At 39.4% G+C, this 13,216-nt stretch overlaps 1 protein-coding gene across 8 annotated transcripts in view; it reads right to left on the bottom strand.

Annotated features, from left to right (window-relative positions):
- The window catches only part of TRIP12 (thyroid hormone receptor interactor 12), a 140,983-nt gene that overhangs the window by 26,898 nt on the left and 100,869 nt on the right, over window positions 1-13,216 (bottom strand). For 6 of the 8 annotated variants that reach the window (XM_058702266.1, XM_058702245.1, XM_058702277.1 and 3 more), the window contains 10 exons: window positions 12,345-12,462; window positions 12,071-12,230; window positions 10,092-10,245; window positions 8,752-8,980; window positions 8,311-8,429; window positions 5,789-5,996; window positions 3,175-3,275; window positions 2,770-2,944; window positions 1,463-1,604; window positions 458-649 (listed from right to left, as the gene is read on the bottom strand). In XM_058702266.1, the coding sequence (XP_058558249.1) occupies window positions 458-649; window positions 1,463-1,604; window positions 2,770-2,944; window positions 3,175-3,275; window positions 5,789-5,996; window positions 8,311-8,429; window positions 8,752-8,980; window positions 10,092-10,245; window positions 12,071-12,230; window positions 12,345-12,462 (1,598 nt within the window). The remainder of the gene's footprint in view (window positions 1-457; window positions 650-1,462; window positions 1,605-2,769; window positions 2,945-3,174; window positions 3,276-5,788; window positions 5,997-8,310; window positions 8,430-8,751; window positions 8,981-10,091; window positions 10,246-12,070; window positions 12,231-12,344; window positions 12,463-13,216) is intronic. The other 2 variants (XM_058702287.1, XM_058702272.1) reach the window with 1 other exon arrangement.

Genomic DNA, 13,216 nt, shown 5'->3' with positions numbered 1-13,216 from the left:
CTGCTCTTGTAATCCAGATTGTAAGTGGTGACTAAGTACTCTCGAATACAACTGTTAATACTGCATTTTATATGCAAAGTGGAAATGTCCACTCTATCTTACGTCTATAGCTACGTTTACCGTATTTCCACTACAATATGTTTAAAAACAAATATTGAGCATAAACACATTCACAAGTGAGAGACTACTATTAACGACTGGGCTTACAGGAAAAACAAAGACTCAGCATAACACGGATCATAAAAACTGTGGCACTCGCACCATTAAATCACCATTCTGTTGCTTTACTAGTGTATGTGATCTATAAAAGACCAAGGGATCCAACTGTGTATCAGAAGCTAGAAGCTTTACCTGAGTATCTCGACCAGCACCTAATGGAGATCATGGAGATGAAAATACACGCATTAGTGAGCAAAGATTCCCGTAATGACATACACAAGCATTACAGACAACTTACTGGTGAAGAAAAGAATACATGAAGGAATCTCTTTAATCTGATCTCTCTGCTCACAGCATCCTTTTCACTTTTAGATGTCAAATAAAGCAACAGCTGCTTCACGAATCCACTATGCTGGATTTCAAATGATGAAACGTCTGACTCTGAGACTATGCTACGGATTTCTACAAGGCACTCAGCTCCACCATCCACCTGCAAGAGTTGGGAAGAGTATTTCTATATTGATTTGAACAGTCCTTACGAAATGCACCATTTACACTTCCCCCAAAGGAACAGAATACATTCTCAACACCTTTAAAAAAGAAGGCAGGGGAAGTGATGCATTCTTGGTAGACCCTTGGAAAATACGATCTTAACCAGCATCCACACTACTAACATAGGGAAGTCTCACACTCAACCGATGTAAAACAAACAAAATAAATAAAGACAAACAATGAGAATATACATTGAGGGGTAAAGAGAACACCAGAAGGAGAAGATTAAAACAGAATATGAAGTGTGGCTTTAAATTAATACATTTAAAACCTAGATGAAATGGACAATTTCTTGCAAAACACGTACTACTCAAATCGCTCAGGGTGCACAAAAAAATGTAAAAAGGCTAAGAATCAGATGAAATTTAAACAGTTTATTCAACCTCCCTCTTCAACTACTATGAGACCCAGTTAGGTTAGGGAGGGTCCCATCCACTCTAATACCCAGAGTTGAGGAGATACACTCAAGGGACATTTCTCGAGTCTCTTCTTTTGTCAAGAAATACGAGTTGTGAAGAGAACAAAGTCAAGGAAGAGATTTCCCAGTACCGTTAACGATAAAATGATGAAGCACGAAAGTCAAGGGACTCGTTACAGAAACGTCAGTGCTAGAGGTACATGTCTAGCTAAAAAGTTGATCTAGGACAGCAAATCCGGGGAAAGCCAGAGAGTCATCGAGGGAGGAACAGGAAGACAGAAGAGATGCCAAAAGAGGCTGTGAAGGACCAGCAAGGCGCACCCAGCGCGGTACCTGGAGGTTGAGTTGTTCGGTCGCAGCACAAAGTCTCTGAAGGACATTCAGTGCAGGGTTGCTTCCATCCATGTTCTCAGAACTGAAGTAACGTTCTACAAATTTATGCGCTTGTTCCTTAATCCAACCTTTAATTTTCTCTCTGCACAAAGGAAAAACAAGATATTAAATTTAGTCTCTGTGTACAAAAAGGATTTCAACTGTAACTACCCAAAGGCAAATTGCTGCTACATTTTTAAAAAACCCTCTTGGGCCCATGCTTATAGATTCATGAGCTCAGATTCCATATTAACCAAATTTAAGTGTCATTTTGAAAATGGGTTAAGGTGTGCTAGAGAAATGCACAGGTACTTAAAATGTATTTCGGGTCATTACATGAAACATATACAAAAAGCTCTAACTCCCTGGAACTCTACCACATTCATAGTTTCCTTCCCAACTATTCGCCTGATAACAACTTGACATGACTGTTTCATTGGGTACAGACACACTTGCTTTGTCCTTTATTTGCGTTCCTTGGAGAGGTGAGGTAAAGCACTATAGACCAGAAACACGCACCTGTCAAATGTACAATTAACTGAAACCTTGCTGCTTAAATGACAAATTCTGATGGCTTTAGAAATACACGTGTTTAATTATTATTAAATGCAATTCAGAAAAACAATAACCAACGCAACCAATCAAACAAAAAGAGCCTGTTTCTTTGCCAGTGGAATCTGATTTTTAAAAATTTCTTGGTTGCAGAGGAAATAATCCATGTTGGCGTGCTACATCCAGAGTCAAAAGAACAACTCTAGAGGGTTTTTAAGAAATAATTGTTAATAGCCACAAATTGGTGTGTGAAACAGTTTAGCTGATACAGTTCTAAATTTCTTAAGACCAACCGACCGACCTCTACTCTAAGATCTTTAAGTCCTAATGTAAAGGGTAGAGGAAGGGGATCAGAGAAGCAGGTGAGTGTGTGTGCGTGTCTGTGTGTGCATGCAGAAAATGCCAGCTTTTACTTGTCTAGAATAAAACTGGGGAACAGGTTCCACGGGGAGAATTTATTTGGTTTTGAACGTCTACAACTCCCAACGAGAAATGTTGAAACATGTTTTAAGATGTAAGATTGAAATTCAGGACAAAGCCAGGCACGGAGTTCAAGAACTGAGAAATCTACTTCATCTTTGAGCAATACCACTACTGAGCATAAATTAAAGGTCTGTGTCCACGTTTCATCTCCATACAATACACGTGCTGACTGCAATAATGCTCAGTTTTGCTAATCCCAAGCACAGAAGCAATAGATGATTCCCCCACTTCACCTATTATTGGAGATGGTGTCCTTTGAGGCAGCCCTGGCAAGACCACTGACTCCCGCGGTTCGTGCTGGTTCAATGTTGTTGCTGTTGGACTGTGCGCTTAACCTTCCCCACGTTTTTGGATTCAAGCTTGCCAGGAAAGAAGATTTAGGTGACTGAGTAGTGGTGGGGCTTTTAGCTATGAGAAGAAAAGGGAATAACGGTTAAACCACTTTAGCGTAACTGATGAAAACCAACTGAAATTTAACATTCCTGTTCTTATGAGATGAATTAGCTGAAACAACTTAGAACACGGAGTAAACTCAGGTGTACTTCAAAGCTCTCAGCAGCTTTCGTGAGATCCGTGTCTCTAACTGGTACCATCTTTCCCTCTGCCTTCCACCCCCACAGTGTCACCAAAGGAATTACCTTGATTGTCTACTTTGTCATCATCTCTTGGAGGTGAATACTTTGGCCTTCTTGGCCCTCGTTTTGGCAGTCGCTTTCTCTTTAGAACATCGCTTAATCGACTATCACATGAGAAAATATGGGAGAAGTTTAGCAATTACCACGATTTATTATCACTCGCTGAAAAGCAAGCTAAAATGGCAGAAACAAGGAGCTGTAAAATACTGCCATAACGGTATTTTTCATTCAGTGATTACCTATTTAATGCAGACTCTGCTCCAGTCATGATCTAAGAGGTATAGAGACACAGAAGATGATGCATTCAGAAAAAGCTATTTGACTATACTGAGCTACTAAAAGTAAAACCAAATAGACTATTTGAATAATCCTGTGGTAAACTCTTACTATAAAATGTTGTACACGTACAGAAAAGTACATAAAACAAATTTACAAGGCAAAAATAAAAATGTAAAAAGACCTACGCTATCAAACTAGAAATAGAATGTTAAATCTGATTACCGTATTTCTTCCCTAACCTAAATGACAAGAAGTAAAATATACATGACACTGAGTGTTAACATTATCAAAATGCTTTCCTGACACTGCCCAAAGTAATTTCACGGTATACAACTGCCATAACATCCTAAATGAATTCATTTATAAATAGTTTAGGGATTAAAAAAAAAAAACAAACCTCAAAATTACCTATAAACAGATCAAATCATAGTATGAATAACCTATTCTGAATTAGAATACCTGAAATAGAACATACGTAGCCTGTCTTATTTTCACTATTCCTACAGTAGAAATAGTTTGAAATTATCAAATGATTCTTAGAATAACAAAACCATGTAAGATCGGTAAGATGGGAAAAATGTTCTGGTTCAGTTGGTCTGTGACCCACAATAAAATTAGAAAAATTTGAAAAAGTTTTAAAGTTCTTCCAATATCTGATGTCTATTAAAAACACTAATGTGTTTGGGGAGCCTGGGTGATCAGTTGGTTAAGCGTCCAACTTTGGCTTAGGTCATGATCTCACAGCTTATGGGTTCGACCCCCTGCATTGGGCTCTGTGTTGACAGCTCAGAGTCTTGAGCCTGCTTCTGATTCTGTGTCTCCCTCTATCTCTGTACCTCCCTTGCTCATGCTCTGTCTCTCTCTCTCAAAAATAAACGTTAAAAACGAAACAAAAAAACACAACAGTAACGTGTTTATGCTTGACAAGCAAAACGAGTGAACGTCCAGATATGTATGGGTAAAAAATTCCCCCTTTACAAATTTATATGAACTTTTCATTAGAAACCATATTAAAAAGAAATGGAACCACTTAAAACTCCAAAAGGTTCTTTCCGTTTTGTTTTGTTTTTTTCTAGAATTTTCAATTATTAGACTATAATCAAGTCTAATCCTTCAGTGGCTCAGAAACAGCGTCTTTCTCTGAGCTGCATCACATCTCACCAAGCTAGGGCACCATGCCTGCGGTAGCGGAAGTTACTACAGCAGCTAGGGGGAAGGAATGGGACTGGAAAGGAAGGAAGAAGAGAGGCAGGCGGACAAATCCAACTGGAGAACAGAGAAGGTGGAGGGTCTCCAGTATTGTTCAGGCCCAATCTCACAGGACTGGACCCATGACACAGGCACCACCCAAACCTAGAAGTTTCCTAAAATAACAGCCACTGTGTCAGAAGTCCCAGCGGGTAGCCCAAGTCCCAATGCCAAAATTCATACTTAAGCTAGAGCGGATAACTGCCACCAGGTGGCACCAAAAGGAGCTGGGATCCTCAGCTGGCCAGCTTCTTAGAACAACGCTACCTTGCAGTTCACAGAGGTTCAATTTTTGGACCTCACTTATTGACTATATGTTTCACCCAGATCCACGTTACAACTTAAAAGGAGTAAAAAGGAATATTACGCGGAGTACACTCTGAATTCCAGAACCGAGTCTGGTTGATCATGCACCATTCTTACAGCCATATTAAGTTTCTGATGTCAAAGAAACAAAAACACTTTAGACTATAATTTGTTTTAACCCAACAAAATGAAAGCTAATATGAGGGTTTGGTGGCGATGTTCTCAGTAGCACAGTACAACAAGGGGATTAAAAACAGATAAAGAGGTGGAAGCAGACACACTTAAGAACTCCCATTTTCCTTTATTAAGAGCAAAGTTCTCATTTGCCAATGGAAGATAAATGGGAAGTCAGGTTTTTTCCTGTACGTTCTAAAAATTCTCATTTTTAATATTTTTCATATGTCACTACTTGGATGTCTCAAACCTGGAACGTATGCTACAATGCAGTAAATACTCGCAAGATCAGGGAATTAGAAATGAGGGCTCAAACCCTACACCTGTAAAAATCAGTGTGTGACTTTGGCACATCATTAACTTCTCTGAGCCTCAGCTGCCTTCACTGTCCCTGGAAATACCTAGTATCTCTTGTGGTTCCTAAACATGGCTTTGTAATACATGTTCAGTTTCTTCCCACCCATTCCCGTTAAAGGTCTAAGAAGATACAGATGGGAAAATAAAGGTGTACTCTCGAATATTTTACCATTTTATTCCCTATGGGAATCTCAGGTACCAGGAGACAGTTAAAGGCAAAGAGCATAAAAACCACCACAGAACTCTGACTTACCCTTGAGGGCTCAGATCTAAAGAATCATCTCTGCTGTGCTGCAAGCTGGGGGATCCCACGTCAGCCGCAGCATTAGTGGCAGCCGTGGCTGTTCCACTGCTGACTGACGTCGTGGACCCCAAGGATCCTGACCCATTCGTACATGCCTTTGGTGGACTTGTCAACAAAGACTCTGATTCTGCTAAGTGTTTTACTTGATGCATTACACCTATACAGTAACAGATTTAAAAGAGTCAGTTTTAATCAGAACCACCTCCCACGATTACAAAATCCCTAAATGCTAAACAGGGAATGAATCAAAAGTATCCAGCGAATTGGGGGGGGTGGGAGTGGGGGTGGAGGCCCTTAGGTGCCAGGGTTTTCAACTTGACCCATTCGAAAGAGTCGTAGGCAAATTCAACATTAAAGAAAGATATTGATATTGATATTGATATCGAAAGATAATTATTTTGAACATCATCTAATATTCAAAACCTGGTAACAGGAAATTTTAATAGGGTTACACATAAATACCTACTGAAAATTCAAAATACCCATTATAAAAACAACTACAAAAACACAGCAGCGCACCTGTGGTTCGATCGCCACAAGTAAAGAAAGACCTGCTACGATTATTAACCAGCTTCAAATGCTACAATGAGACGAAAGTAACCGTGACGCTGCTGCCAAAAGAGAGAACACCAGCAACCCAAGGATGGGGATTTTCACATCCTTGGAGGTGTACAAGGAGAGCCGAACGGTAACTCATGAAGGCAGGGGTTCGTATCTGGGCTAGAATCACAGGAGAACGTAGGTAGGGCGGAGGGGAGTGCCACGAACTATTAACTGTATGCAAAGGTGCATGTCTGAGTATATGAGCGCATGTTCACACATTCACGTTTTTTCCGGGATAGAGTCCAGAGTTTTCCGTCAGATTCTAAAAGCAAACAAAAAAACCTCACAAGACTGCAAGATGTCTGAATGATCTCAAACTTCAGGCGTTGACTCCACAAATACTGTTTGCAGCAATCATACGCCAGACTGTGCGCAAGGTACTAAGAATATGACCATTGGTGAGAAAAATGGACTTAAGGGCACTTACTGGGGAGAAAAAATAATTTTTATAAGAAATTACAAATAGAGTAAACTGCTCCTCAGAGAGAAAATACAGTGCTGATGGAACACACAGCAGGAGGATCTAACACAGATTCTAGAAGGCAAGTCCTCAGGAAAAAAATGACAGGTGGAACTGGACAGAACAAATGCCAGATGCAAAGTAGCTGAACTAATCAAGCACCCCCCCCCCCAAACTTCATAATGTATACACTATGTGAATATCTGGGGGGTGGAAAATTCAATTTGATGGCATAGTGTTCTTATACATGTAAAAAGAAAGAAAAAAATCACTTTGAGAAAAAGACATACTCTCATAAGACTTCCAAATCAGAGGGCGGAATATATCCGAAAGGCAGAACTAAAGGCTAACACCAAAACCAAGATACAAAACAAATTACAAGATAATCCAAGGCTAAAAAAACCACATACCAAATGTTTATGTGAGCACAGAAACATCTATTCATACAGGCACCCCATTTGTAAACCACAGTTGTGGAGTTTGCTTTCCACTTCAAATAAATATGTAGCACTGGAATTTTTTTTTTTGACTGTTTTTTTAAACAAAACTAGTAAAAAATGGTGAAAGCCTCTTCCTATCTAATACTCTTACACTAACAGGACTACAGCATTCTCAAGATGTGAAGAGATACAGAGCCAGCATCAGGGGATGAAAGACGGGAAAACAGATCATTTGCAGAAAGAACTAGAATTGTTGGTAAGATGGAAGATGAAGCTAAGGATTAATTCAGTATAAAAACACCATGATCTCCTGTGTCCTCGCAACACCAAAGTATCTCTAAAAAACCAAAAGAATTATAGAGACCCGTTTATGAGAAAGAACTTCTTTTAATATCTTGGTATGCTTGAAAAGGAGAAAACACCTGAATGAGCAACAACAGTCTTTGAGGTCTTCAAAAAGAGAACAGACAAGTACCATCTCTCCTAGGCTGATTTCCACATTCAGATTGCTCAAATCAGGGGACCAGACCAGTTGCACACTAAAGATTTCAGTACATAAATAACTGAAGCCTAAAAATATTCCACTAGGCACACAACAAAGTAAATAATAATCCCTCTTACAAGTGTTCTGATCTACTAATGGGATTCACTGGGAAAGAAAGTGGCCTCTGACTTTCTCAAGGCGTCTTTATGGGAGCTGCACAGTATCTACATGAAAGGAAACGTTAATGATTACCTCTGGGCCATAAACATTCAAATCATTACAACTTACTGTTTATCAACAGACTGTGAATCTCACACAACTTGTATCAACAGATTTTACAAAGGACACACCCTGTATGTATGTGAGCTGTAAGGATGGAGACTTCTCACGTAAGAGGTTGTTCGGAATTAGAACTATACATGCTATCGCAATACTACGTAAACGAAAAGATCAGCCATTAATGAATGAGTATGGAGGACATTACCTTCTCTTCTGAAGTAAACACTAAAAATATCAGGTAACTTCTGCATTAAGATCTCTGCCATCTGAAGCGCTCCGACTACGATCTTCAGGTCTTGGCTTGACAGCATGGAAGCAATGTGACTAAAAAAAGAAAGCATTCAAATATAAAACATCTGTCTGAATGTGAGAATTATTTTGGGCCATACTACTTTAACTTTGAGAGCAAAACATTTTCATTATGAAAACAGTCCACTACAACGGAAGTTTTTCTTAAATGCTCAACTTTTGCATTTGTTTTAGTCCTTCTCAAAGGTGTGTATGCATATAAAGAGACAAGGGGCTCCAGATACTACAAATAAACTGTTCTGTGCATATTTTTTCTGTGTTGTCACTTTTAACGTTTCTGAAATTACTTGCAGAGACTTGAATTTCTAAAAAGTCTTCACTATTTTCATGAACACACCTTGAAACAGCATGATTTTTCAGGACATCCTTCAGAAGTTCAGCATCCGCAAAATAAATTATCCTAAGAATTGCTCTAAGGCACTTATGTCTGACCGCAGGTCCTGCCGAGGAACTATACACTTCATAAAGGACACCGAATAACGTCTTAATGAAAGCCTTAGCCAGTTCCGGATCCTCTTTCATAAGCTGTGCTCGAGCATCATCCTTCTTTAACTCGGAATATCCGCCTGTTGTAAAAAAAAAAAAAAACGGACAATCCTGAAGTGACAGACCTCAGAAACACAAGGAAGTAAACAACAGAAAGCACGCAAGCTGCCGTGATTATCTGAAATGTTATTTTAAAAACGTGGTCATGTAACAAGTCAACTTCTCTAATATGACTAGGGTCTACAAAGATGCCACGAGCAGCATTTAGACAAAATGTAGCCAGCTCGAAAGAACAAGCCACCAGCACACTGTACCTCTTATTTTAATAATATACATTTAACAAAACACTAAGGATGTTCAGTGTTAGCCACCTAAACCACTGGTAAGAAACAAACAGAGTTCCAGCAATGGACAGAGGGTATGTGACTAGAAGCTATGGAAACACAAGATGATCTGTTGCTTTCCTTAGGGGGAATAAAGCACAGGGGAAAGGAAACGGATGAAAAGTAAGCTCTAGATGAGGGGCTGGCAAAGTCTGGTCCAAAGGCCCAGTGTGGCCCAGCACCTATTTTTGTACATCAAATCTTACCAGAACACAACCACGTACGTTTGTTTACATATTGTATATGGCTGCTTTGGAGTCACAACAGCACTGTTGAGTACAGGGACCGTGCTGTCCAAAAGGCTGAAATATTTACTATCTGGCCCTTTCCAGAAAAAGTCTGCCGACCCCTGCATTCTAAACTAGAGCTGCAAAAGCAATAGACGGTATGTATCCCCAAGGACAAAGATAAATGTCAGAAACCTGAAAAAACAGTAAAATCATCTACTGGTCATTAGTTAAGAAGAGAACGTTCACGGCAAAGTATAATCTATAAGTTGGAAAAACGAATCTGACAGGTGCAAGTGGATCTACAGGTAAAAGAGGGAGAACAGGATCAGATAAAAAAACTCCATGGGCCAATTCTCGCTGGAATTCCAGAACACAGCAAACCACACAGCAGAAAAATAATGTGGAGGATACCATTTCGGCAATCCTGGCTTATTCATCAATTAAAACACGGTAGAAACAAGGAATTAATTACTCCTATGCAGCAGTCTTCAGCTTAATAAAGACACTCAGTGAAACAATCACCGCAAATATTATTCACATGACAGTATCGTACTACTATTAACTCAAAAGGTACTTACTAGTGTTAGTATTGGCTAAGGGGTTAGGTTTTCTCTGAATGGCACGTGCTGTTCCCGTGTCCTCATTGATTTGCTGCATAGAATTAAAATCAATAGTATAAACTCGTCCCAGAGTGGACAAGCTTATCTCATCCTCACCGACCTGATGGGCTGCCTGAGAGCAAAGAGAGAGAAACCTTGAATATAAACATGGAGAAATTTATTAACTTAAGACACAGTGGGGAACCTTCATAAATGCTAACTTACAGATTTATTTGATCAGGTTTCAGATGGTGAAGTCAAAGAATATGGAAAATTTAATAGTGTGGATGTGACAACACTCATTTATTCAATAAGTCATTTTTAATTAAACACAAATATACACCACAGGCCCTTTAAGGCCCCTCCCTGGAGTCATAAATAGAGACAGATAAATTCCTGATGAAAGATCCAGTCATGGAGAATCAGTGACATGAAGATGACACCATTTGTATTAAGGAAGCTTTTAAGACATTGCTGATAGAAAAAAAAAATCGTTATCCGTAAAATCTTAGTATCTAATTTTTAGGTTAAAATGTTATTTACATCCTGGATTCTTAGCAGCCCACCAAAATCTTCTTTTAACAATATGCTCCTATAAAATTACCCTTAGATCAAAAGGCTTTCCATTTAAATCATGCTCTAAGATTGAAAGGGACACAACTGGATCTGAGAGAGCAATGCTTAGGCTGTGCACGCAGGCACTGTCCGAAAAGAAAATGACACGCTTTGACACTATGTGCTTGACATAAGACAGCCAAAAGAAGTGACAGAATATTCATTTTTGTAACAGTCCGATGTATGGAATTCCTAGGTTAAGTGGAAGACAGGCCTCCAGGGAAGTGTAAGAGAGTAAGCAAACAGGGAAAATGCAATTAATAAGAAAATGCTAAAAGGCGGCGGTTTAGCACTGACCACGTTAGACCATGGCCTGCTTACACACTAAGAGAACACACAGTGGACCCATCACATGTAAAAGCTGACTCAAAACTTGGATGTTTTCAGAAGAACTTCTGATTTGGTAACAGTGGTTTCAAAGTTGGTTTTCAAAAATTTGTTTTTAAAAACTAACAGGTAGAAGACATCTTTAAAGAATGTCTCTTCAAGAGTGATGCTCTATAAAGATTCAAACATCACAGGTCAAAATTGGGAAAGATAGTATGACTTAAAGGTATCTCACACACTGAAAGTATGCGTAAATGATGCATGGTACCCCAATTAATGCTGTGACCAACAGTCTTACACAGGGCGATTTTCCGGACCTGAAAATTTTTTGAAATATTCAATGCATACCTAACATGGAAGTAATGAAAAGAATAAAATCACACAAAAAATCTTCATAGGAAAACACGAAATATTTTTGGTGCACCTCTCTCCTTTGTATTATTCCTTTTTCTATTATTTTGCTGAGCTCCCCAAAGAGCCACAAAATTTGATTATTACGTGGTCATTTATCATATCCCATTTTATGTCACTTAAAATTTATCCCAATGGATTACATATGAGGCTAGTATGTATCAAAACCTACTTAACCATTTCACCTAGACTTTGATACGTAAGTTGTTTCCATGTTTACGCTCTTTATAAGTGCTGAGAAACAGCGATTTGTATGCAAATCTTTGCTTATGGGAGGTTTTCTTCTGGGTAGGAGACAGAAGGGACTTTTAAACATTTGGCCTAACTCCTCCAATGTTTCCTTTCAGAGATGAGGAAACTATGGAACAAAGAACTTAAATTACTTGCTCCAAGTCAATCAGGTAGTTAGCAGCAGAAGCAGGACTAGAACATCATGTTTTCTGACCTGAACAGAAATGAGGACCTTGTTCTCAGGAGACAAAAGGAGAGAATCTTGAGTTAATTCAAAAGCGAGCACATTGAAGTACACACATCCACCTCCCCACTCCATCCCTACACCCACTCTCCACCAAAATAAACATCTTTAAACGGTACGATGAAACTACTACCTCAATGATCCGGCTGTCAATCCGGTTATAGGGATGCCAAAGGCCACGGTCGTCACGCCACTGCCATATCGCACCATCCGTGTTCTGCGCGTTTCCCTTCTTCAGCATGGTATCAACTGCAAAAATGCCTTCTTTTGGTAAACATGGCATAAGTTCGCTGAAAACAGAGGTGCAATTATTTTATTAAGTAGCTTCCTGAACTACTAAATGACAGACCTCTAAAGTGAAACACCCACCCATAAACCACAGTTACTACTGGCCCAATCCTTACCAAATCAGAGACGTCAGCTCGTACAGTTCTTGAGGGCTTCGTGGAACAAGATCAATCTGCTCCTGACAACTTCCATTAGAGGCACCGCACAGGAGGAAGTGAAGTGTTTCTGCAATATCTGTAAAACCAACAACAGAAACCAAAAGCTCATGAAAGTTAACGTAATAGGTGATCATTCCCGGGGGGGGGGGGGGGGGGGCAATCAGAATTATTTTCTTAAAGTCAACTATACGTGAAAAAAAGTAAAATGAATTATTTTCTTACAAAACAACATACTACAGAAATTACAAGTCCAAATGAGTTATAATGAAAACTTAAAAAGAAATTTATGGAGATTTTAACAATTTCTTTCTAAAGACTTTAGTCTAGTGGTGCCTGGGTGGCTCAGTCAGTTAAGCGGCTAACTTCAGCTCAGTGGGGGTTCGAGCCCCATGCCGGGCTCCTTGCCCACAGCTCAGAGCCTGGAGCCTGCTTCAGAGTCTCTGTCTCCCTCTCTCTCTGACCCTCCCCGCCTTGTGCTCTGTCTCTCTTTCTCTCAAAAACAAACAAAAAGAAAAAGAAAAAAGACTTCAGTCTCAAGTCCAGCTGTACATTTAATCACTAATCCACCCCCAGAGACTTGGGGAATTTTTTAATTTTGTGTTGCACTGAGGAACACAGTGCTTTGTGCAAAGGCACATTCAATGCACATTTTAATCCCCAATTCAAGTATATTCGTGTGTTTGTCTTATACTGAAAACCCGTGGTCAAACACAGTAAAACCTATATGTTACAAGCATCTGAAATGTTACCATACTGTGATCAGGAAGTAATTACTTACAAGACAAGCATGCCAACTTAATGCAAAGATCGTTAACATATCCTCTACCCTA

This window comes from Neofelis nebulosa, chromosome 2 (assembly GCF_028018385.1).
Source record: "Neofelis nebulosa isolate mNeoNeb1 chromosome 2, mNeoNeb1.pri, whole genome shotgun sequence".
In the NCBI taxonomy this organism is placed as follows: Eukaryota; Metazoa; Chordata; class Mammalia; order Carnivora; family Felidae; genus Neofelis; species Neofelis nebulosa.
This window is presented reverse-complemented; position numbering and strand designations above follow the sequence as displayed.